Source organism: Hermetia illucens, chromosome 5, assembly GCF_905115235.1.
Source record: "Hermetia illucens chromosome 5, iHerIll2.2.curated.20191125, whole genome shotgun sequence".
Lineage (NCBI taxonomy): Eukaryota > Metazoa > Arthropoda > Insecta > Diptera > Stratiomyidae > Hermetia > Hermetia illucens.
In genome coordinates this window covers 34751437-34775369 of record NC_051853.1, presented here as the reverse complement: position 1 = coordinate 34775369, position 23933 = coordinate 34751437, and the positions used below count along the sequence as shown (strand labels likewise).

General features: G+C 39.9%; 3 protein-coding genes across 3 annotated transcripts; 1 reads left to right on the top strand and 2 right to left on the bottom strand.

Annotated features, from left to right (window-relative positions):
* Positions 1-39: 39 nt before the first annotated feature.
* On the bottom strand, positions 40-7421 carry LOC119656748. Its single transcript, XM_038063307.1, has 3 exons — positions 7240-7421; positions 351-524; positions 40-291 (listed from the first exon to the last, which is right to left on the bottom strand). Exons 1-3 carry the CDS (start codon positions 7298-7300, stop codon positions 83-85), a joined length of 444 nt encoding a protein of 147 aa, XP_037919235.1. The 5' UTR covers positions 7301-7421; the 3' UTR covers positions 40-82.
* Positions 7422-14578: 7157 nt separating this feature from the next.
* LOC119656746 lies at positions 14579-17380 on the bottom strand. The gene is made up of 5 exons (XM_038063305.1): positions 17054-17380; positions 16881-16910; positions 15398-16207; positions 15161-15335; positions 14579-15080 (listed from the first exon to the last, which is right to left on the bottom strand). The coding sequence occupies exons 1-5, from the start codon at positions 17189-17191 to the stop codon at positions 14857-14859; spliced, it is 1377 nt and encodes a 458-aa protein (XP_037919233.1). The 5' UTR covers positions 17192-17380; the 3' UTR covers positions 14579-14856.
* A 5119-nt stretch (positions 17381-22499) lies between these two features.
* LOC119657101 (ATP synthase subunit delta, mitochondrial) lies at positions 22500-23613 on the top strand. Its single transcript, XM_038063856.1, has 4 exons — positions 22500-22649; positions 22852-23063; positions 23136-23347; positions 23414-23613. Exons 2-4 carry the CDS (start codon positions 22862-22864, stop codon positions 23474-23476), a joined length of 477 nt encoding a protein of 158 aa, XP_037919784.1. The 5' UTR covers positions 22500-22649; positions 22852-22861; the 3' UTR covers positions 23477-23613.
* The last annotated feature ends 320 nt before the right edge of the window (positions 23614-23933 follow it).

The window sequence follows — 23933 nt, the reverse complement described above, 5'->3', positions numbered from 1 at the left end:
CTGTGTCAATTAATGTAAGAATATGTAAGTCATCAGCAATCAGTTTAAAATAAATAGATTTATTTTGGTTAAAACTTGTCTTTTACAATAACACTCTCATGGTAAAACCTATAATTGAAAATGCAACCAACACACCCCAAGATGCACCAACGCTACTTGATCCGTTGCAAAGATCCCCTTGACAGAAGCACATATAAACCTTTTTGTAATTATAAACGGTATGGGCACATCGATCTTCATTGTCATCTGGTCCTCGTTGTACGCACATTCGTTGCACAGCACTATCATAGTCTAAAAACAAATATATATTTCTTGGTCAATTATCGGAGAAAAGGAACAAATATTTTTACCATCTTCCCGATATGTCTCCTGTCCTTCAATCACCTTCCCACACCATCCCGAAGCACATGGTATCACTTGAAGACCATGTTCATTCTCAGCTTGAGTTGAGTTGTATTTGAACGGGTCTTTGCAGTTGCCCTTTTCCCCACGGGATCGACATTGGTAACAGCGCCGAATGATTCCTAAAAAGTATTGTAAAATAAGTTGGTTAGATCAGGACCCAAATTGTTCATTTGTGAAATACATTGACCGTATTATATGATTCATTCGAGAATAGAACAACTCAACTCAAATTTCCTAACAAAGCAGTCGATTTTTAAAATTTTTTGTGGCAATAAAGAAGTGTAATTTTCAATCTTTCCGTATGTTATTATTGGAGTCGTAAATTATAACACAAAATTTTTAATTAACGAATTTGATAACCGTTTGTATTCGTATTTTGCGGCCAAATTTGACTCTTTTAGAAAAAGGTGAGTAACTGATGGGAGACACATCTCCATTTATAACATAGTAATTTGATTCCAAAAGCTTAAGCGTTCTCTATACTTGTATCATTCGAACCACGATTATTATTTGACCTTATTAAACAGTCAGAGTTTTAAAGAACAATTTTCAAAAATCGCGTCTAGTTTCCATTAAAAATCCATTGTAAAAATAAGAAATTATTAACGAAAATACAAAATCGTGGTTCGGACCAGGATAGTGTGTAAAAATTTCAGCCCGGTCGGTTCAATCGAAATTTAGGTGCGCTTCCAACCAAACAAACAACAAATGTGGTTTCGAGAGACACACATATAAAATTCTCCTTTTGTATGCATGTCAACATGGTGCATGCACTTTTTTTATGCTAATTGATAAAAATTTTTTGAATTTCGGTCGATTTCGTCTGTAGTATACTCCAAACACGTTCTGCTTTCAAAATATATATAAGACAAAATCTGCTGCATAATCCAAAAACCCCCTTTAACTTCCTGCTAATCTGCTGCGTTGTGATGCGACTTTCATGTTTCCATTCCGTGCATAGTCGCGTGCGATATTTGTATTCCTTTTCGCCCTAGCAAATTCTGAGCTAGACGAAACATTAAACTGGAATATTCAGACGATTGCCATGTCTTTGGCTTTGGTTGTTGGTCGTCTTGAACCTTAATCAAGTAAATCGTCGACCACGGGAATGAAACTGAGACAGGAAGTTTAAAGTCATCTGCGTAGAGTAAAGATAGACTTGTGAGGAAAGAAAAAGTCGTTAATAAGAAGTAGGAATAATAGAGTCTAGTCTTGCGGAACTTCAGAGAAGGGAAAGAAAGATGGGAAATGAGTAGCCATTAAAAAATAATCTGTAGGATTGGTTTGTAAGATGGAAAGCAAAAATTATGTTTGCAGGGAGAAAGATGAAATGTTTACTATTTACTTGGGAAAGACTAGAAAACCCAATGCCTTTTGCCAAGTGTTAGTACGTAGATTTTCTAGAGTACAAATATCTGTTAACGATACCTTCATTTAAAAAATATAAGATAGGATTATCGGTGAGGATTGCCCTTTTTGCTAATTCTGGCTTCACTTATTTTGAAACAATATCAATGGTAGCAGCTGGACATGTATTCGCGGCCCCTAGTATTCCAAGGTGAAGTGGCATTTAAAAACTCCACATCTAACCATTCATCATTTTCAATTTTGGTCTCCATTTCCGGCCAAACACGCTTTTCGTATTTTTACTGCTTTTAACGTTTTGGCATAAATTTTGTTTGTGATTATTCTATAAAATGTATGATGAAATGTTATGCCTAGATGCTTGTCCTACTGAGTGAACAGTAATGACCAAGTCCTTCACCTCATCCACGATTCCTAAGAATCTAGAAAAGATAAACTGCTTCTTGAAGACATCCCTTTTAGAGGTAATATCTATCTCAATGTGCGTTGTTAGAACTAACGCGTATTCACTCAATAGTGACAGACGGTAATCCCTTCCTCCTCAGGGCACCACAACTCATTCCCAAACAAAATTTTATTTCGTTATCTGAAACCAATGTAGGTTCAAACCAGGCCGTTTCGATCGATATAATTCATACCCTTGTTGAGTTTTGAATTTAATAAACAAATCGGCAAACCGCGAGCTAGACGCTTCAGGTATAAAAGGTTTTGTGTTTTGTCTATCTGAGGAACGATTAGTGATGAGTTAAAAATTCATTTGTCCTCCATTTTTAACAAGCCATTTACGCAAATAATCTGGTCAGTCAACTCCATCGTTTACTAAGATTTCAACATTATTAGCAAATGTGAAGAAATTAACCTACAACAAATGCAAACAAGTCGGGAAACCGGAAGCTGGACATAATTTGAATGGACATTTATCCCATTAGTACTTAACACGTAATATATGCGTATTTTATGTGAGAATATCCACTTTCGCATGATTCTGACATTCAAAGTCTTGAATTTGCACAGAAGCAACAACTTTGACTCATTATAACTTTCTTGATAATAGCGCGATTCCCATCAAACTTGGTAGGATCATGCGCTATGTTATAGCCTATATTACCGCTTGAGTCTAGGATAAACTTAAGGAGGGTTTTTGCGATCAATTACTAAAAATTATAGTATAGCATATTACTATAATTTAACTTATTAACTTTATTTGAACAGATATCGATATGAGGGATATTTCGGAGCCTAGGCACCATATAATGGCAATCTGCACCATCATTGTCATCATTTGCAAGGGGTGAGACTTCACAATTGATATCCTTCGTGAATAATGCACTAGCGGATGCCTGAAATACACCATGCCCTTATCGAGCTATTGGTACTGATTACTATTTATCCACAAAAGTCAATGAACATTAGCTCATAGTTATGGAGATGAGAATGTTGTGTCAAATCAGTGCTATAGTGCGGAAGTGGTATAGTGGAATGGTCTATGACATCATCCACCACCGGTATATTATCGTATCCACCGGCAAAAAATTGCGAGATTCCTTCGATGATACGGTCATATCATACATACTGTTTGCAACCTGCTTACTAGAGTTGTCTTGAACATCGCAGTTAACTAAAAACAATCCATAGTTCACCCAAAATAATGATGACTTGGTATGTTTGACTACCCTACATCTGGACCAAAATTATAATGACAATCATTGGTGCGCCAATCCAATTGGATCAGGGCCTTAAAGCGTTTTAGAGCACTTCGTTGACGGCAAACTATTGGGCTACGGTGCACTGTGGTCAGCATTGTGCTCGTCCGTGATTATTACCCTGACTTCACTCACCTACTCATTCACAGCTGAATCGGCTGGTATCCGGCATCCAGCCATGGTGTAAACCCCTTTGCCACCAGTAAGATTTGAACCGTAGCCTTTCGCTGCAATAGCCTAGCACTTTAAGCACTAAACCATTCGGACCAAGATTTCAACCGAAAAAGTAACAAATCCGAATTCAGATGAGCAGACTCGGCTACCAAACAAAGCAAAGTCCGAAGAAGGATGTTTTTTGGCAATTACAGCACTTAAGCCTTTCTGAAACTCGTAGTCGCTTAGACGATCGGAATTTTACCTTTTCGCGCTAATCTGGCATGAAAATTGGTTTCCCTTTAAGATATAATCCGTGATAATAATAATTTGTTGTATAAGGATTGAAGGTCTCTGAGTGCACACCCACTTATAACAGACCGGAATAATTGATGGGCTTGGACGAAACCGCAAAGGCGTCATTTTAAAAAAACTGGATGCATAGCCCCAAAAGTATGGGTCAAATTGATCCGGCTCGTCTTTAAGGGCCTCTCAATCCTTAAACAAAAAAACTTGCTACGACCATGGTTGGGCCTGAACTAGCTAGTTTTCGTCCTGAAAAATACGTGGCAACCATTTTCGAGTCGGACTTTGTCCACAACCAGACGGTCCTCGTCCATCCTTTTATAGATTGTCAAAAATTCTTCTCTTGAGTGCGGCTAACAGTTCTCATTTTTTCTCCCCGGGAACACATGAAGACTGGCAAGATCAATGTCTTCTTTTCGATCCCATATAGGAGAAACTATCAACGATCTCAAAGTTGTAGTCTCCTATGTTTACCGTTCTCGTTTAACCAGTGCCATTTGATGCTGTTGCTTCTTTGTTTTCTGGTGCTGACGTTGCCACCATGTACTTCATTTTGCCTTCATTAATGTGCAGCCCACGATCTTGTGTCGATCGCTGCCTTCTCGATCTGGAGGAATCCAGTTTGAACCTCTCAGATCCAATTATGTCAACATTGTCAGCATAGGTCAGTAGTTGGGTGGACTTAAAGAGGATGGTGTCCCTTGCGTTTACACTAGCATTCTCTTGTCTTTGAACGTTGTTGATGGTGAAAGTTCTCAGCAGTAATTCTGCCGCTTTTATCTGGCCCCGCAAATTGATCAGGAGCATCCATGTCAGTGTTATTTATTTAGTCAGGATATCGAATTCTTTCATGGCCGTGTATAATTTTACACTGGGTATCCTATCATAGGCGGCCTTGGAGTCGATGAAGAGATTGTGCAACTGATGGTCATATTCCTACAGTTTTAAGTTGATGAATTGCATGGATTGTTTCTTCCATGGTTGATGGTGGCGGGAGTTCCAAATCGCCGAAATTATGGTTATTAAGCAATAAAATACTCAACACATCGCCTCAATATGACCATACGGTTGGATATCAAATTTCTTTTTATCACGGTAAGATGAGCATCGACGTATAACTCAGCTTCATCGGGCTGACTTATTGGTAACATTTCTATATCTGGTGTGGTTGCTTCCTGTACTTCTCAAGTTCATACACTTCGCTTTTCCGCTCGACGATGCTCCTCGTAAGTCCCTGCATATGCCCGTGTATCTTGAGGTTATTGCATTGGCCGGTATGCAGTATCCTTCTGTTCCGTTGTTAACTTACATTCATTGTACAATCAGTCCGACTTTTCTTACGACTCGGGCCAAATATGTTTGTGGCCGTACCAATAATATCGTTCTTCAACTGATTGTAAGAACATTTATCAATGTTTTATCTGTAGGTACGCTGTTAGCTGCGATTATTGCGACATCCATTTCTCCCTTCTACTTGTTGCGAAGGATTTTGTTATAGATGGTCAGTATTCACTTTCAAATGATTGTTAGGGGGAATTCGAAGTGGTGTTGTTATTCGACCCCGAAACTCGAGCAACGAGATAGTGATCTGACTCTATAATGGCCCTCCTATATGTTCTATGTTAATGCTAAGAGGTAGCACAGTTCGATTAGCATCTAGCCACTTTCGCTGAAAGTGGTACCGTCTTGAGAAACCCACGTTTATTTGTAAATCTCTTTCCGGGCAAACCAGGTACTTCCAACGATCATTCTATGTAGCACTACTAATTGTCCGTTGTCATTGGTAATTTTGTTATTATACTTAATCTTCGGGGGCTCGTTCCACTGCCCTGTAGAGGATATTCTTGTCCGACTATTTCCTCTGTAGGGGCGTGGCAGCTAACGTTATAATAAGCGCAAAGTACATAGAAGTTTGCTTACGTTATCAAAACCGACTAGGAAGCCTACTCCAAGCCCATGTTGTACTGGATGACCGCTATATTATACGGTGTAGTGGCTCTTAAGCATCCGAACGATGCTATACCATAGGGTGATAGCACCTGAAGTGTTGTATCAGTACCATCGGACCAAAACACCAGTCCAAAAATAGTTTTTATAAATATTCAGCACGCTTGAAAAAAAGATCGCTAATGGAATCCTGGAAGCAATAGAAGGTGGAAACTTTGTGATCACTACTATCGGGGAAGGGTCTGAGCTTGAAAATTGTATATGGGTTGGGGGGTCTGGGTGCCAGGAAAATTGTTGAAATTTGGAGGAATCTTAGGAAAAACTTTAAACGCTTATATCTCCATTAATATTGAGAATTTCGAGAAAAGGAGTTTAGTTCATTATCACTACTATTGGGGGAGGGTCTGAACTTGAAAATGATATATAGGTTGGGTGAAAAACTTTTCATTATGAATAAATGCCAGGCTCCCATGCCCCAGCCTAGTGCAATGTAAGAATAATCAAATCTAAGAGATTGTTCAAGGTCAAAAGAAAAGAGGCAAGTTGTTCGCTTATATATAGGCAAACTCGAAGGTATATTTTTTGTGCCGGGGCAAAAAGTAAGAAAAAAGGGATATTAACAGTAAAATAGTAAGAAATAAAGTGAAAGAAAGAAAATAAATTGAAACGAAATCAAACTAATATCGGCTCCTAGACGTAAGAGGACACAACAAAAGATTCTTATAGTCATCAAAACAAACCCGAAATCAGACATTCTGTTTTCAAAAATAATCCACCATGATTGATTTATAATGTGATTCTCGAATTAGCTTTGCAATTTACCACACCACTGTTTTCTAAAAACTTGAATAATAAATTAGATTTCAAACAAAATGAAATGATTGTCTATATGCAACAAGATATACATAGCAGAGTCCAATTCAAGCATCAGGTTTTATCATAACACGCAAAATCCACATAAATAACAGCTGCATGGAGTTTACACTACCCAATGGCATTTCACTTTTATCTCAACAAACGAAAACCAGTCATTTTCGTAACTATTCAAAGCGCATCCATTGCGAAAACAACGTTTAAATGTCACCACATATTTCACTGCAGAATTTACATATTTATATTCTGTTGAACATATTATCCAATACTAAAGATATATGTTCTTTGGGATGGAATGCAGACAACGAATCGAATTCTGACGCACTCAGTCTAGGTCAACGTAAGAAATCCCGAAGAAAACATTAATCATAACAGCACACCACACAGTATAGCACTCATAAAACGAAAGACTTGGATGCATTGCCGAGGTGTAAGCTAGTAACTTTATATTCACTTGTAACAACTTCAAGATTTTCTCTTTACTTGCCTTCTGCACAATTTGTGAAAATAATAAATGTGAATATTGATACAACTAGGAAGCGTGACATTTCCGGAACTAATTTGGACAAAAATCCAGAGAAAAACACAAGAAACCAACACCCGCCCAAACTCTCGTCTTAACAATCACTACTCAGCTCCACTCTGACAATTTCTTGTACTCGCCTTATTGAAGCCACCGAGCGGTTACCAGCAATCCCCAACCGATACACAAAGATATTGTGGTGGAGAGAGGAAAATACTAAACTGGTTACGATTTAATTTATTTCGTAGTTGCATTTCGATTGGGCTGAATTTTATTGCCAATTATTGGCAGACTGAGGGGTTTATTTGGTAGTGTTCAATGTCCTTCAGTTAGAGGAATTAATCGTCCAAGCATCCTATAATATGGCTAATATGCTCAGACAACTTAGAGGAAAATTCAGCTCCATTGAGCGGTTGTAGGCTAAAATGAAAACTTTCTCTCATTTTCTGTAATGAAATGCTAAAAGTGAGGGTTACCTTGAGTTCACTTTTACGTGCGTATATTTATGTGTACATTACATGCGTCATCAAATTATTTTACCGCTGTTATAGAATAGAGGTTGTTGGAGGTCTAGATAGAATACGACCTTTAGAAAATGAAAATATGCGAGGAATTGGGGAGAATGGTCCGTTTATATGGAAAACGATTATCTTAGGCCAGTGCAAGTGAAGCTATAAAAAACTAAACTCCGCCATGTTATTTACATAGCATGCTTGTCCCAAGCCCAGGTAAAGGAGGAGAGTTTGAGGCAGCTTATTTCGCAATATCCTCAGTAAAACAAAAGTAAAATGCTGAGATCAGTTGAAGAGATAAATAAAGTATAGCTGAAGTTATTCCACTATGCTGAATCCTACCTGATCTCTGTTGGCTACAGGTCCTGAGGCAGGCCGGCTAAGAAAACGCATCCAATGATGTTAAAAACAAAATGATCGCGTTGAGTCTAAATATTCTAAATATTCTAAATATTGGCACCCTCATTGGAAAGACGGCGGAACTCGCGAGAACCCTTCGGAAAAGACGCTTTGATACCTACACTCTCAAAGAAACTCGATGGTCTGGTGCCAAAAACTACAACGTAGGAAGTGAACGCGGTAAAAATGGCTATAAACTACCCCAATTTGGTACTCCACACACTCAATGCTGTGTTGGTATTATCATCTCAGAGGGTTTCCGTGATGCCATTAATGAAGTCCAACAATTTGATGACCAGCAGATGGAGCTCACCATTATATCGCCCGATTCACTTGTTCACCGCGTACGCATCACAGACAGGTCGACCTGATGTGAAGAAAGATGCCTTCTGACAGCTTGTCGATGCGAATGCCTGCAATGTGCCTACTGATAATTAATCATCATTGCAGGCGACCTTAATGGTCATGTGATTTTGCGAACACCCATAAGTTTGTACTTATGAAAACGTGGTTCATCAAACGATTGTTTCATCTTCCTACGCAAAACGTCGACATGTTACCACCGTCACTGGTCGCAAAAACTTTCCTTATGAAACCATCGCACCTCAGCATTTAGATTAATTCCACCTCTCAGCGCAACTGAAGTCGAGAAAGCAATAAAATGAATAAAATCGGAGAAAACAACAGGACCTGACGACATCGCAGTTATTCTCTGGAAAGCGAAGAGCCGGGACCCAACACTGTAGATCAGTGAATTCTTCAATTAGGTTATTCAGGAAAGTTAAACTCTATCTGACTGATAAGAAAGTACTACAGTTCCAATATGGAAAAATAAGGGCAGTTCAGCAGACTGTTCAAATTACCATCCGATCCGCTATATCATGAGAATTTTTGAACGCATCCTTGACCAACCGTGTACGCGAAATCATTCAAATAACCGTGAATCAAACCGGATTTGTCAAGAACTATCCAACTACTGACGTAATACACGCTATACGGGTACTCATGAAGGAATATCGTGAAAAGCATCCCTTTTTGACATTGCATTTCTGGATCTGGAGAATGCGTTTGACCGTGTTCCACATGAACTTATCTCGTATGTTCTACGACAACATTTAGTGCCAGAAGAATTCGTGCGCTGAGTTCAATTGCTCTACCACAATCCGAAAAGTTCGAGGAGTTGTGGGTGCATCAAAACCGCTACGTGTCTCTGGCGGTGTTCTTCAAGGAACTGTCCTCTCACCACTCCTTTTTGTTCTGGTTAAGGAGACTGTCACACGAGGCATCCAACGTCCAGTGCGTTATACATTGCTTTATGCAGATGACGTTTTCCTAGCGTCTAATAGCAAAAATGATCTCGAGCAGCTTATCCAAAAATTAAATCAACGCCTCATGCAACACGGTCTCAAATTGAATTTGAATAAAAGGGAATTTTTGAGGACCGACCCCAATGAAACAGGCACTATCGTGACCGTATTAATACCTTGCTGATTAATTTGAAACAGTCCACGAAATTCAGATCTCCGCTCCACCTGTTCTTGATTGATTTCGAGAAGACCTCCGACAGCATGAGTAGGTAGTGTTTTTGGAAGTTAGGAGGATTTTATTCACCAGGTGAACATCCTCTCGAGCTTGACAATCAAAACAGGGCTCTTCAGTAGCTAGTTCCCTTTGAACGTTGCCTTCTTTCTTCAGCGAAACTTTCATAAAATTTTTCATGATTCCGACGAACAAAGTGGGAGTTGTTATGGGGATAAATAGAAGCTTGGTTAGAGAAGCAAACCTGTAGTATGTAAAATATCATGCCAAAGTCAAGAATTTGATTTTATAATTAAAAAATGCATATCAAATGACTTCCAAATTATCTATACTTCAATTTTTACCATAGGTAGGAGCGGAAATCAATAGCACATCAACATCAACGACGTACCATGCACCTCTTAGCGATTTGCAGAAGATCAAAAGATTTTCACTTGGGTATCCCCTAGAAAAACAGTGAGAAATGAGGAGAACCGAAATTTACATTTACTTTCTCTTCAATGACGCAGCAAATCAAACGGGCCTTGGCCTCCAAGATACAGCTCAACTAGGGATCGGTCCTTCAAAGCCGCCCTCTAAGTGGAAAGTTTTTTTTTTTTTAATTTAGCAGCTTTTCTGCTCTTTACCCATTTATTGTAAATATGTATATGACCGGTGACAACAGCACTATACAGTCATCGTTATACAACTCGCCATTGTGTCCAATTCTCCGATTTGCTCCAGCCTTTACCCTGTCTCTAACGCCTTTGTCAGAGTTTATGCCATACAGTAACACGGGTCTTTCTTTTTTTTTGTAAATCTAGAACTCATTTTCCTTTTTTGCTCCTCATTATCTATAGTACTAAGCAGTAGGAATTTCGCACATTTTTCACCATTGTTTGCTATATTTACCCCTAGGCACATAAAGGCATACTTTCTAAATGGCAATCTCATATTTTCAGGCTGCCATTTTTTTCGTCGACATCTCATCTTTTTTTCATTTACTTCGAGGAGTGTCTGCTTGACGGATAAAGTTGAACTTACCAGAATTTTAATGCCGTCAGTGAATCCCACTTTTTGCAATTTTTTTCCTGAGCTACAGCTTCTGAGCACTCAGGCCGTGTTGGCCCATTGTATTCGCCCCATCCATCTAACGAAATATTCCGAATTTGTTAACATGTCGCAGGATTTCCGTTAGTGGATATGATGCTACGCGTCGCAACTGGAGAACATCGGCCCCAATGATCTGATGCCTGATGCGTCCTCATTACAGGAGGGGCACGAATCATCTTGAATAATTCCTATTCTGAACATACGCACATTTAGTCAATTATGGCCTATCAGAATGCCCACAATGCAAGTGTTCCTGCTTTTCGACAGGATAAACTTTGCGGTACGCATGTTCGGTTCTGACAGGAAAAGTTTGGGGTGTCTATCAGCATTTAGGCTCTTCCACCTGTCATTGTTTGAAGCTTGTTCCCAGTTTTTAAAGACAGCCTTAGCCAATGCTACTGGTACTCCAATGGCTGGTTCCGGCCCCGGCATCACTGATATCATTTCCCTCTACGCAAAGTGATCAGGAATCCAGATTAGTTCCACCGTAGGCTAGTTTAAGGTGAAAACCTTTTTGTCTCACCTTAACCCATCACACTACGGATGCATAAGCGAACATCGGCCTAATGATAGCAACGTATATCCACATTACCACATGAGGCCTGAGTATCCATATGGAGGCAAAGGTCCGTCTGTACAGCCCATAAGCTGTGAGAACTCGTTTCATCTTTACCTCTATATGTTTGTTTCAAAGAAGTTTTTTATCTAAAGTAATGGCGACATCACAAAGGCGCACAGTCAAACGCCCCTTCAATGTCCACAAACACCTCCATCGCGTACTCACCATTCAGCGTTGCATCCTCTATATTTGTAACGAAAGAATGAAGAGCAGGCTCACACGACTTTCCATTAAGTTTTCATTAAGTGGGTGCGAACTATTTTACCGCTTTGGTTTCGGGAAATAGGACAAGCCTCTTCATAGCACTCTAAAAGTGTGCAGTTCAAAGTTTCTAATTCATCTTCTAGCGCCAAAGGAGTCCTTAGCCGCCTAAGGAACTGTACTTTATTGTCAAGAAGTTCATTGAACTTTTTCCAATCCGTTTTCCTAGGGTTCCGTCTTTGTACTGCAGACTGTTCGCCCGCAATTGTCAGATTGAATTCTAGCTATCGGTGATCTGACAGTGAGACCTCGCCTAGTACTCGCCAATGTGTAATCAACTCTAACAATTTTGAGTTACAGATTGTTAGGTCAATTACTTCGCTTCGTAGGGGCGCACCCTACGTTTGCAGTCATGAGACCAGCTGAAGTGATGAAATCAAATAGCTTCTCTTCTCTTGGATTGCTCAACAAATATGTTGAGCATTCGCATTGCAACCTATTAAGAGTTCGATACCACTTAAGTCTGCATACGCTACCAGATCCCTAAGCTCTTGCGTCGGTAGGGGATACAAAGAATCATAGCATAAATAAGCAGAGGCTATGATTTTTTCCTCTCGCCATTTGTTTGATATTGTACAATGACTGTAACTAAGCCCTGGTAACAGAACTGTCTCAGCATGATTGCCTCTAATCGTCTTCACGTCAGGACACAAGCTGTCGGTCTTATAGATCTTTCATCGTAGAAGATTCTAGCCCCCTTTACTGATCCAATGCTACAGATTCTGTTAAATCGAACCCACGGTTCTTACACCAGAAAAATGTAGGGGCAGTCCTGCAAATAGGAGGAGGCTTTGGCATGCTGCAGATTGATTTGACCAATATGATGTTTTTCGACATAAACTTAGTCTAATGCGTTATGGAAAGCAGTTAGAAGCGTGTGCCGCGGTCCGCGTGTGACGGGAAAAGCCGCACTTGGTGGTACAGCAGTTCCCATATCCTCATCCATCAAAAATCTCATCTCATCCCGCAGAGCATTCATCTGTTTTCCACTTAGTACCTTGAGTGGTTACGGTGTCCGGTTTGCATTGATTCGATCACTCGAACTGACACCAAGTCAGTTCTGTTCACGTCTCTAGCTTCCCAGTCTTCCGCCTGTTCCTTGGAATGAGTAGGAAAAGTTATTAGCAGGTAGCTCTTTGCTCTCAAAATGGAGATGGTGCTCTACATTTCCCTAATATGACTGAATTTCAGTCTATCTAGGAAAAAGTGGAGCACCATATAATAACTTCCCCTGAGCACATTCAGACTCTTTTGACCCAGTTCGAATACCAAGTTGAAACCCTCCACGTTTGTAGATTTTTCCTTCCTGGCATTCATGAACTTTACCCTCCAGTGTCCAAAGTCCATGACCGGGTTCTCTTCACCCAGCATGCCTTCCTTCGAGGGCCCGGTTACTAACATCCGACATGGTCTGTCCTGCGTAGCTCAGTGTTCACAACAGTGAATTCGGGCCGACAGCCAGAACGCAAAGCCGATATTGCCTGCTCTAGTCACTTTAAGGCAGCCTCGTCAGTGCACTCCAAATGGAGAAGTCCATCGCGAAAACCGTGATTCTTAAATCGTGGCTTCGTTCCAGGCTCCAGCATTTTTTACACAGGCATTTTGCCATCCTTGGAGGAAACTCTCACCGCAGCAATGAGAACAGAGGCTGCCTCCGTGTCCGTATTCCTATGAGAGGGACCAGCTTCATTGAGATCTATCTCGCTGATTTAATCACCTCCCGGCACACCGGTCCTATTACCCGTGGGAGGGGTGGATGTAAGCCCTGGTGCAAAGCACAATAAAACGTTGGCCACAACAGATGTGTTGTGATGTTGCCAGTCCACTGATAATTCCTCTGATGCCAGCCTCTTTACCTTACCTTCTCTCTAACGAGTTTTATGGAAAGTTGGAGCAGCTAAAGTGCCCAACTCCAGCCTAACCGACTTTGGGAGCAGCAATTGCTTAAACTGCACAAGAATTTAAACACGTAGTGTGATTTTAGGAGCAGCAATTGCTGAACTCCGTCGTGATTACCTTTGATAGTTCTGACGAACTATATATTTCTCGATTCATGTTTTCTAATTTATACAAAATTTACATATACTTAGTAGGCCTGTACTTTTAGATACATATGAATGTACAGTATATGGGAGAAAATATTACGTAGTAAGCAATGATAATGTGGATAAGTTTTACAGTATTTTACTGTGTTGGTCTTACCCTTCTTGCGCGCCTTACCGCTATCAGAAGAATCTGGTGCGTCCAGTATGGATCCCACCACTCACTTTCTCTGGACATTACCGCACCTAGTGGTGCAGCCACGTCCATGTCCTCATTCCCAAGGTGCTTCCAGCTTCCTTCGCGATGGCCTCTTCCGCCGCCAGCTTGGCGTCTTCCCAGGTTCAGGGTGTCCGGGCCGCTTGGATCCATTTCCACATACCCGCGTTAAACCAGTAGCGTCCACGTCACTAGTTTCCCTTTCTTCTGCTCCTCCCAGTAAGGGTGAAGAAGGTTCTGACAGGTAGGATTCAGCCTGTAGTCCCCCTCCTTAGTGTCCGAAGTGGAAGGCTCGGTAGAAGGGTTCTACCGAGCCTTCCTCTTCCGTTTGCGGGTAAATACAAGCTTTCCACTGGCTCGGAAAGCATGCCTTCTATAGATTTATCTATAAGAGAGTATAAATGTGATGAGGTCTCCAAAATCCGCCCCTCGGCCGCGACATGATTGCTCATGGTTGCGGGTGGATTCGAAGTCTGTGGCTTCTTACCACTTGAAGAGTTTAAATCCTTTGTTTCCATATTCATGTTTAAGACACCCTTAGTGTAGTAGTAGGGAATGACCTTAAAAATAACAAAACAGAAGTTTTCTTTCGAGGTTTGTTTTAATAGTAATAATTTACAAAATAGTAACAATCTATTATTTACATTTTCATATACATAATTCTTAAATTCTGTTTATTTGCACAATTAGTAATCTATCTTAGAATCTATCAGCACTATATTGCAAAAATATATTTTTTTTGACTAACAATGGAAGCTATTGACAAAAAAAATCGAATATAATTATATGTGTATGATCAATTAATATAAAAGTATTTACAAAAACATCAATCAACTCTGATGAACAGAAATCGAGAAATATACAATGCGATATAATCATTTGTACCATTCGCTCCATTTTTTAACCGTCAAGCGGCGCTACTCCTAAATCAGCTACATCGTTAGTACCTTTACCACCATTGCCCTCCTTAATATCTTTTACGCTTTTTGTCTCTTTCAAGGCTTTCGCTTCTTTAAGTTTAACAAAGCAAAGTAGACAGATTTTCTTTGCTGTGAGTTTCGGAGCATTTTTATGGCATTTGATGTGGTACCAATTTGTACAAGAGTTGCATTTACGCAAGTTATCTGGAAAAAATAAGACAATATAAGATATCTGATGGTAAAATTGTCATGTCCACGCAAATGAGAAAAGAACAAGTACTTACCAGTTTTGTTGCATTCACAGCAGGTAAACTTCTGATCAGGTGATGACGATGACGAGCGGTCTGTAGTACTTGACTTTGATGCAGTTCCGTCACTGTCCTTGTTCTTTCTCCTCCGCTTAGCAGGTCGGGGTGCAGGGGGCGAGTGCAAGTATGTTTTCTTACGTTTGCTCATTCTCTGAAGAGGAACAATTGAATTGAGAAATATTCAATGTTAAATTGGGACTGATTAAACCTTACCTCAAACATATCTAATTTTCCATAGTGGTAGTCACTTTTTTCGTTGCTTTGAACATTGCGGCGGCGACGTTGTGATCGCTTCTGTGTTAGGTAGTCACTGTACTCGATTGTGTACAATCCAAATTTACGCAGGAAAAATTCTTGACTCATTTCCGCTTCATCCTCACTATACAAAGGTGACATCAATGCTATATCGGACGTATCATCTGAACTGGATGACTGCGACGAAGAGATCTCAATAGTTTCCTTGTTATCAATTGTTTCGGATGGCGATAACGGTGACTTGGTGGGATATAAGCTTTGATTCTTCGCCTTGTTCAACGCTTGCAACAAATTCATTCGACTATTGTTAAGTGAGGCTGCTGATAAACTTGCATCATTCTCTATTTTCACCTCAGATTTCACGTAAGGATATGTGTTAGGGTTGGCTTTCTGTTGAGCAAAGCGTTCCGATTTAGGCTTCAACAGAGATTCTTGCTTGAGACTGGCCACGGTTGATGCCGATTTGCAGTTCTCCACTTTACCATCCGACTTGCGTTTGGTATCATGCAGGCTGTAGTGACTCAAGAGTTGGAACTCATTCATCCTCTTTTTGACCAGTCTAGGAGTAACGATAGTACTTCCACTTTCGATATATTGTGACAGGATCCGGGAAACGTATGCATTGCCCATTTCACGATCGATCTCGACGCTGTCACTTCTTATTGAGATGTAGTATAGCTCAAGCGTGCTACGCAAACGTGCAATCAATGCGTTCTGTTCGCGACCAATATCCGAAATATCAGACTCGATTTCCTCAACTTGCTTTGTCTACAATGTGGGAATAAAAAATGTTTTCAATAATTATTGTATTCTCATTATAAAGACCACATTGCATCAGCCAATCGTTCCCTTTTCCTCAAACTTTTAAGGCCTAAAGTTCAACAAGCGGGCAACACTCCCTTAGATAAACGAATCCACCCACGGAAGTACAATAATTTTAACCAAAAACGCCAACAACCCTAACCAATCCAATCCCACAAGTCATGTCAATTCATCTTTCTGCACAAAACCCACAAGCCAACCACACATTTCGTCCCAATCGCAACCACGTCCATCTTCCCCACACGAACGCAAATTCTCAAATCGTGACATTCGACATATTCGGGGTCTTATCATTTGAGCAAAAAGCAAGATTACAACTCCAGATAAGACACCACCTCCCATAGACCCTTCGCATATTTGCAAACAATAACGAATCACCCTCGACTGCAGCTAACATGTCAGGAATTTCGCACTCGCTCCCAAATCTGCATCCGAATTCGCTCGCACTCAAAGCCGTAACCAAAAAAACTTTCGTTACAAAGTAAAAGTAAAACATGTGTCAAGATTTCGTAAATTCGCTTAGGGCCTTGAGGAAATGGGAAGCGAACACTTGGCTGGACTTAACTGGTCTTTTACCGACTTCTTGACACAAAGTGTCGATGCCTAGACTGAAACTTACCTTCAATTTCTCCGAACGGCCGGCAAGGATCTGTGGGGGAGGACAAAAACCAAATCGTGAATCATTCAAATGAAAAGCTTCAAGCCCAAATATGAGAAATGATCTTGCAATTCGCTGGACCACTGAACTAGTTACTTGGGCAATTTAGAACAGCCACGGACAGCAACACTTACCTGGTGGACTCGCATATAAAGCCGCAAAGAACGCTGACAATAGATTATATCATCTAACAGCTCTATCGGAATTGTAAACCGCGAAATCAAAGTCTTAAAATCGCCACTACTTTTTACTTTGGGCATTGCAAGTGCCATTTTCGGTTGAGCGTCCTTTTTATTCACTGCGATGTCCCGACACACTCACCGCTTTGCTTTAAGCCAAACTTATTATCGTAATGCAACTGTTTAATCAACGTTTCAAATGGAATCAAAAGCGAAGAGAAATGAAATAAAGTGTTGGCTTCGACGACGTTACCGCCGTCTCGTACCGACTTCGACGACTTGCCTAGCTCGAATGCACGTTTGACACTTGTTCAAAGCGCAAATTCTAGCAGTTCTTCGTACGACTGTTTCGCTTATACAGATGACCGTTTTAAGAATTTCCTTTATTTATTCCCAGGTTTTTAGCACAGGTAGGCTCCTAATCAACTCTTCAAGCATTAAACTGAAACCTGAGCAAGTTTTAATGCAGATGAACTTTAATAATTGACAAAGAATGCAGTCCGAACAAAGCTGCAGTTATGCCAACTTTGGATACAAATAGCCAATTTCCCGGGAAATACTCATCCAATGTTATCATTTCAAGCGATTTTGTTATCAGTTCGCAAAAACTTGTAAGTGTTAATGCAACCAATTGACCAAAAATTAATCTATAATTCGGCTAAAAGTCGGACAACCCTCGGATCCAAAGTCCATCAAAACGGGCATTATCCTGTCACGTAGGGTTTATGATCTATTTCCATTTCATGTAAAATTGATATCTTTAGACAATTATCTACAAATCAAGTCAACATTATAATCGAAAACTTGTTTTTTTTGCATGATATTTATGTGTGTTTACATTCATGTTTATTGGCGATAACCTGGTGGACATATATGTAACTAAAACTGCTGGAAAATGATGGCGGCAGTTTTTTCCGAAAGTTTTAAAATCTCTTCAAAGCGGAAGTGATGATGTGAGTGCTTGCAAGTTTATTAAATATTTTATTTAGTTTCAAGATTATGAAAATTATCATTTTAAAGACCGAATGGAATTACTCAAGTAAGTACCACTCTTTCAAATTATTTTTAGATGAAGTTGTATTTTGTCATCTGCTTATTTTTTAGAACAAGGTAAGTTGACAGAATGAACATATAATACTAATTTTAGGGATAAATCGCTAGAACTTCATTATTAAAGATTTGGCTTAATTGTTTTAAATTCCGGGTTTTCACAATCTTGAGTGAAGGTAAATTTTTCCCCTTCATATAGTATGTATTTATTTCCTGGGGAATACAGGGCAACCATATATATAGTTTATCCTCCCTTATTGCCTTTTCTTCTTTTTTTTCCTAATGAGACTATGTTCAGTTTCATTATTATTACCCTTAATACTAAAGAAAATAAAGGGCATAGAAAATAATCAACTTACTACTAGCTAGTTGCCATCATCAGCCATTCAACAGTTGGAAGTTCCGTAATCTAGGGAGGAAGCTATGCCAATCAGCATCAAAAATCAGATCCGGGTTCGAAGAAGGATAAAACGGCCATATGAGAGAAAAGCTTTTTGCAAATATTTTGCCCTGGATGTGTAGCAAGGTATATTGAAGAATAGTGCCACATAATTCCTCAGTAACGTCTATGAGAACTTGAAGATTTACAAACTGTCTGCGTGTAGCCCCACCAATTCAATATTCCTAACATTTGTTTGGCGTCCTGACCTACTCCATCGTTCCATCTTAGGGTGTGCCACGTCTTCTTTTTCAACTATAGATATTGCCCCTATAAACTTTCTAGGCTACATAATTCTCACCCATATAGATTAGATGACTGGCTCACCGCTGCAGCTGGATTTTATCCTTCAGTAATGTACAGCCCAAGATATCACACCACCTGCTTGACTTGGATAAAAGCAGTTTGTACGTCTCGAGTTGCTCTTCCCATTTTGTTAATATCGTCACAAAGGCCAATAATTGGGTAGACTTGAAGAGGATTACATTTATATCACCGTCAAAAGCCAGGTCAAAAAGGATGCATGTTAGGAAATCACCTTGTTTTAAACCAATGTTGATGGTACAAGGTCTTTAAAGTGATCCTACAAGTTTTATTTGGCACTCATTGGGCAAGGTCAGATTAGTTAGTCTTATTAATTTAGTCGGGATACCTCTCTTTATACAGTGTTATTCTGGCTATACTATCATCATCATAAACGGCGTAAAAACCGGTATCCGGTATAGGCCTGCCTTAGTAAAGAATTCCAAACACCCCGGTCATGCGCAGAGGTTCACCAATTCGATGTCACTAAATATTGCTCCATCTCAGGCAGGGTCTGCCTCGTCTTCTTTTCCTACAATAGACATTGCCTTTATAGACTTTCCGGGCTGGATGTTGCCTCTGTTAGCAGCCAACAACTGTGCACGGATTTCATCATTAGATGGGAGAAATTTTCAACGGTCTCAAAGCTGTAGTCGTGTTTTCGTTTGACCAGTGCGATTCGATGTTGTTCATTCTTTGGTTTTTGACGCTAAAATTGCCACCATGTACTTCGTCTTGCCTTCATCAATATTCATCAATTCACGATATATTGCATAATATCTTATTAATGGTATTTAGCAACGTGATACCTCTATAATTGCTGCACTATGTGTTGTCCCCCTTTTTATGAATGGGACAGATAATACCTCGCTGACAATCGTCAGACATTGATTCGCTGTCCCACACCTTGAGCATCAGTTGATGAACCGCTTGATGTAGTTGGTCGCCTCCATATTTAACCAATTCGGCCGTAATGCCATCGTCTCCTGGCGACTTATAGTTTTTAAGCCGATGAATTGCACCTTCCAATTCGCCGATATTTTGCTTGTTCAACAGTTCATCAGAATACTCAACCCACCGCTTCAATATGCTCATTCTGTCGGAAATCAGATTTCCCTGTTTGTCTCGGCAGGGTGAGCATCGAGATGTATAAGGCTTCATCGTGCTGACTTTTTGGTAGAATTTGCGCGCGTGGTGCGGTTGCTCCCTGTACTTGTTGAGTTCACGGATCTGTTGGTTCTCCTAGGCTTCCTTTTTCCGTCTATGAAGTCGTTTCTCCGCTCGACGTAGTTTGTGATAAGTCTCTGCGCGTGCCCACGTTCTTTGAGAATGCAACATTACTCGGTATGCAGCATTCCTCCGTCCCAACCTTTCTTGCGGCTGGAGCCAAGAATGCTTGTGGCCGTGTCTTCAGGTGGTTGTGAAGATCATTTGTTGATGCTTCTTCTCCAGGACATCTGTTAGCTGCGGTTATTGCGGCATCCATTTCCCCCTTATAGGTATTACGGAGAGCGGTGTTGTTAATGGCTTCTGTATTCACTCCCACCTGATTGTCAGAAGGATTGTAGGCAGTGGTGTAAGGTGTGAGAAAATGTGCAAATCTTTGCTCCGTTCTCATCTGGTTGTGCGGTTCATTTGTAGATGCTTAATCTTCACCTCGATTTTATAGCTGGGGTTATTTCGATATTCATTTCTCCCATATGAGAGTTGCAGAGGGCTTTGATATGGATGATTTCAATGTCTACTCTTACCTGATTTTCGAAGTGGTGCTATTATCTTAGACCAGATTATCAAGGCAATGAGATTCTGATCGTCTATATTGGCTTTCCAATATGTTCTGACATTCCTCAAGCCCAACAGATGCCGTTGAATAATCCGCAATCAGTTATCTGCCTTATGCAAGATATGAGTTGCCTATTTTATGCGAGCTCCGCCGCTACTTGGCTGTTAAAACCTCTAAGATTTTCATGTCATATCTGGGGCAGGCTACAAGTGTTCAATGCCTCGTGGAAGATATCCCTCTGTCTTTAGTGGCGTTAACCTCAAAAGCAACAAAATTTACTTTCTCACTTAATGCTGCGCCACTTGCATAGCCTAAGCCTAAAGAAGAATACTAATACCTATAACCGCTACTAGAAATCATTCATGTCCGATCATCTCGTTCACCGCACCGCAATCATAAATAGTACTATAAGTTGTCAATCAATCAAGAATGACTGATTCAATCAGTTATAATAGTATGGTCGGTAGCCATTTATTGGGATGGTTCGTCATGCACTCCCCGCAATATCAAATACCTCATGTATGTCGAATGATCTTTTCTGCCTTATTCCCTAATCTAGCAAAGTGGGATGAGATTTAGGTAACTTGTAGCAATATTTTAGAACTATAAACAATTATACAAAATGTCAAATTTTATTAATGCCTTGTTTAAAGTTTTGTCACTCTGGAGGAGTGCTTACTGAGTAAAACTCCCACATCCTTGGCGTGGAATAGAGAAACAGGGATGCTCAATTTTTGAAATTTTATAACGTTCATTTAATAAATGACATTTAGTAATGCCAATCTTTCTCCCATATGCGGCTCGGAAAATTGTGCCCCATATATGTGCTGCGAAAGATCAAATTGCCCATCACTCGATATTTTACTTTACTTTTAACGGCATCAGAAAGTTATGCAGGCGATTAACCAACATTTTAGGAACATTAAACAAAGCCGACAAGAAATAGAGTTAAACAACTCGGACAAAGCTTATTAGAAGCTGAATAAAAGCGCCCAGCATTTGATATCGAAATCATTTCCCTCTGAATAAGTATGACACGAATCAGTCAATATAAGATTATAATATATGAATATAAGATTGAAAATACACCCTTATAAATACGATTGATCTGAATTTGACTTGATTTTCCGTTTCTTACTGGCCAATTGAAAACGCATTGAACCTGCCAGGTTTGAGTTTGTGAAACGTGCCTTCAATTATGAGACAAGCTGCTATCAGTCCAAACAAGCATTCAAAGTTTTTATTAAAATTTCATTCAGGAGTATGCCCATGCATTGCATTAAAGTATAGCCAAGGTATAGATATTTTCCAACGCTACAAACATTTCTGGGGAAGAGTCTAATATTATTTTAATGCTCCCCAGATCAAATAACTAGATGAAGTCAATGCCGGGGGGGATAACATATAACGAATAACTGTTAGATTCACGTTTGCTTCCAATATGAATACCACGTTTCTGCCAAACCCAAACCTATTCTACTATTATGTATATCGTTTTGTCCGGCCTGTTTTAGTAAGAAAATTTTTATTTTTCTTGTCTTTCTACCCAAACCTAATGCTTAACTAGAACTGAGAAACACTTATGCATTTTAAAATAAATCAAGAGTTTCAAAAATGAAAAACTGAATAGGCGAAGCAACAATAATCCTTCGCCAATTTCCAACTGACCCCCCAGTGAGCAGCCAAAAAGATGAAAATGTTCTCTAGATTGTACTTTACCTTTTAAAAAATTTTGATTCTACGAAAATTATTTAATCGGATGGTAACTGAAAATTGTTCATCCAAACGAACAATAATTAGTAACGGTCAAAGGTTCACGTATGCTTTTTCTCTTTTCATTAAATTCTTCAACCCAGTTTCCCCTAATAATGTCGACTGTCAACGTCAAATTCATCTCACAGTCGATTGTAGCGCTGGGACCTGTCCGTCTTCTTATAGCACCAATTCCGTGTGTATCGTGATCAAGACGTCATATTGTAAGTAAGAAGTGATAAAAGTGAAAAAGTTGTCCCGAACGGCAAATTGAAGGTCACTAGACCTTTCATTTGTACAAAGTAGAATCCATGGCAATAGGATACTGCATTCTGCATAATCAACATAACCTCCTTTTAGTTACATAATTTTTCGGTGAAGATTCTACTCTAAAGAAAACTATTGACGGGTTTTTCTTATTTTCAGCCTCAAAGCCATGTCTTTCACACTAAGGAATGCTCGCCTTTTGGCCACCCGTGGCGCTCGTCTTCTTCAATCCCGAGGCTACGCCGACGAGATGAAGCTAACATTCGCCGCCGGCAATAAGGTGTTCTACGACAACGCCGATGTTCGTCAAATCGATGTGCCTTCCTTCAGTGGCAGCTTCGGTATCCTTGCTAAACACGTTCCAACATTAGGTAAGTAGAAATTTGTCCCAATCGGGAAAACACTTAGGAAATATGATTACCAATTGGTCGTTTTCCAATCAGCTGTCTTAAAGCCAGGAGTTGTGCAGGTCTACGAAAACGACGGCAGCACAAAGAAGGTTTTCGTTTCCAGCGGTACAATCACCGTAAATGAGGATTCATCTGTTCAAGTATTGGCCGAGGAAGCACATTCAGTTGAGGATTTGGATCTTAATGAATGCCGACAGCTTTTATCACAATACCAACAACAGTTGGGTTCTGCTGCCAATGATCAGGTAAAATGATTTGGGAATAAATATGGATCTGATTTGTGATTACTTCATGCTTTGCTTACCTCACAGGCCCGTGCCGAGGCCGCGATCGCTGTAGAAGTGTGCGAAGCACTTGTTAGGGCTGCCGAATAAACTGAGTAACGTTTTAAGGTACATATTCGAAATAAGAATTATTTCCAATCCAAACTTGAAGTGAGGAAACTAAGCGGATTCGTAATGAGTAAAATGTATTGAGATCATACGGAAAATATACGTGTAACAAACAAAGATTGAATGTGTCTAATTTAAGTTGATATTGCGAGTATGGAAAGTGGAAGTTTGTGTTGATCACTAACCGTAGGAATAATTTCAAAAGAACAAATAACATTTTTTCACTTTCCCACCGAGCTGCAAACTAAGCATTGGCATTTTTGTGTTCATAGAACACTTTTCAATGAAATAGTAAATTATAAAATCTTTGAAATATTGGACCAGAAGTTTACGGAATGCTGGAACAAAATGCTGATTTCTTCCAAAAGGACTTTCTATCGTAGAATTAAAAAAAAATGTAATTCAACCTATGGCGCTGATATGATGACGGTGATGTGAG

Excerpts from the sequence above, each read along its gene's own strand:
- LOC119656748 (XM_038063307.1), bottom strand. The coding sequence starts at position 7,300 with ATGTCACGCTTCCTAGTTGTATCAATATTCACATTTATTATTTTCACA. Across the intron at positions 525-7,239 it reads TTTCACAAATTGTGCAGAAG|GAATCATTCGGCGCTGTTAC; the intron begins GCAAGTAAAGAG and ends AATACTTTTTAG. Across the intron at positions 292-350 it reads GGAGACATATCGGGAAGATG|ACTATGATAGTGCTGTGCAA; the intron begins GTAAAAATATTT and ends ATTTGTTTTTAG.
- LOC119656746 (XM_038063305.1), bottom strand. The coding sequence starts at position 17,191 with ATGGCACTTGCAATGCCCAAAGTAAAAAGTAGTGGCGATTTTAAGACT. Across the intron at positions 16,911-17,053 it reads TTTATATGCGAGTCCACCAG|ATCCTTGCCGGCCGTTCGGA; the intron begins GTAAGTGTTGCT and ends CCTCCCCCACAG. Across the intron at positions 16,208-16,880 it reads GCCGTTCGGAGAAATTGAAG|ACAAAGCAAGTTGAGGAAAT; the intron begins GTAAGTTTCAGT and ends CCCACATTGTAG.
- LOC119657101 (XM_038063856.1), top strand. The coding sequence starts at position 22,862 with ATGTCTTTCACACTAAGGAATGCTCGCCTTTTGGCCACCCGTGGCGCT. Across the intron at positions 23,064-23,135 it reads TAAACACGTTCCAACATTAG|CTGTCTTAAAGCCAGGAGTT; the intron begins GTAAGTAGAAAT and ends TTTTCCAATCAG. Across the intron at positions 23,348-23,413 it reads GTTCTGCTGCCAATGATCAG|GCCCGTGCCGAGGCCGCGAT; the intron begins GTAAAATGATTT and ends CTTACCTCACAG.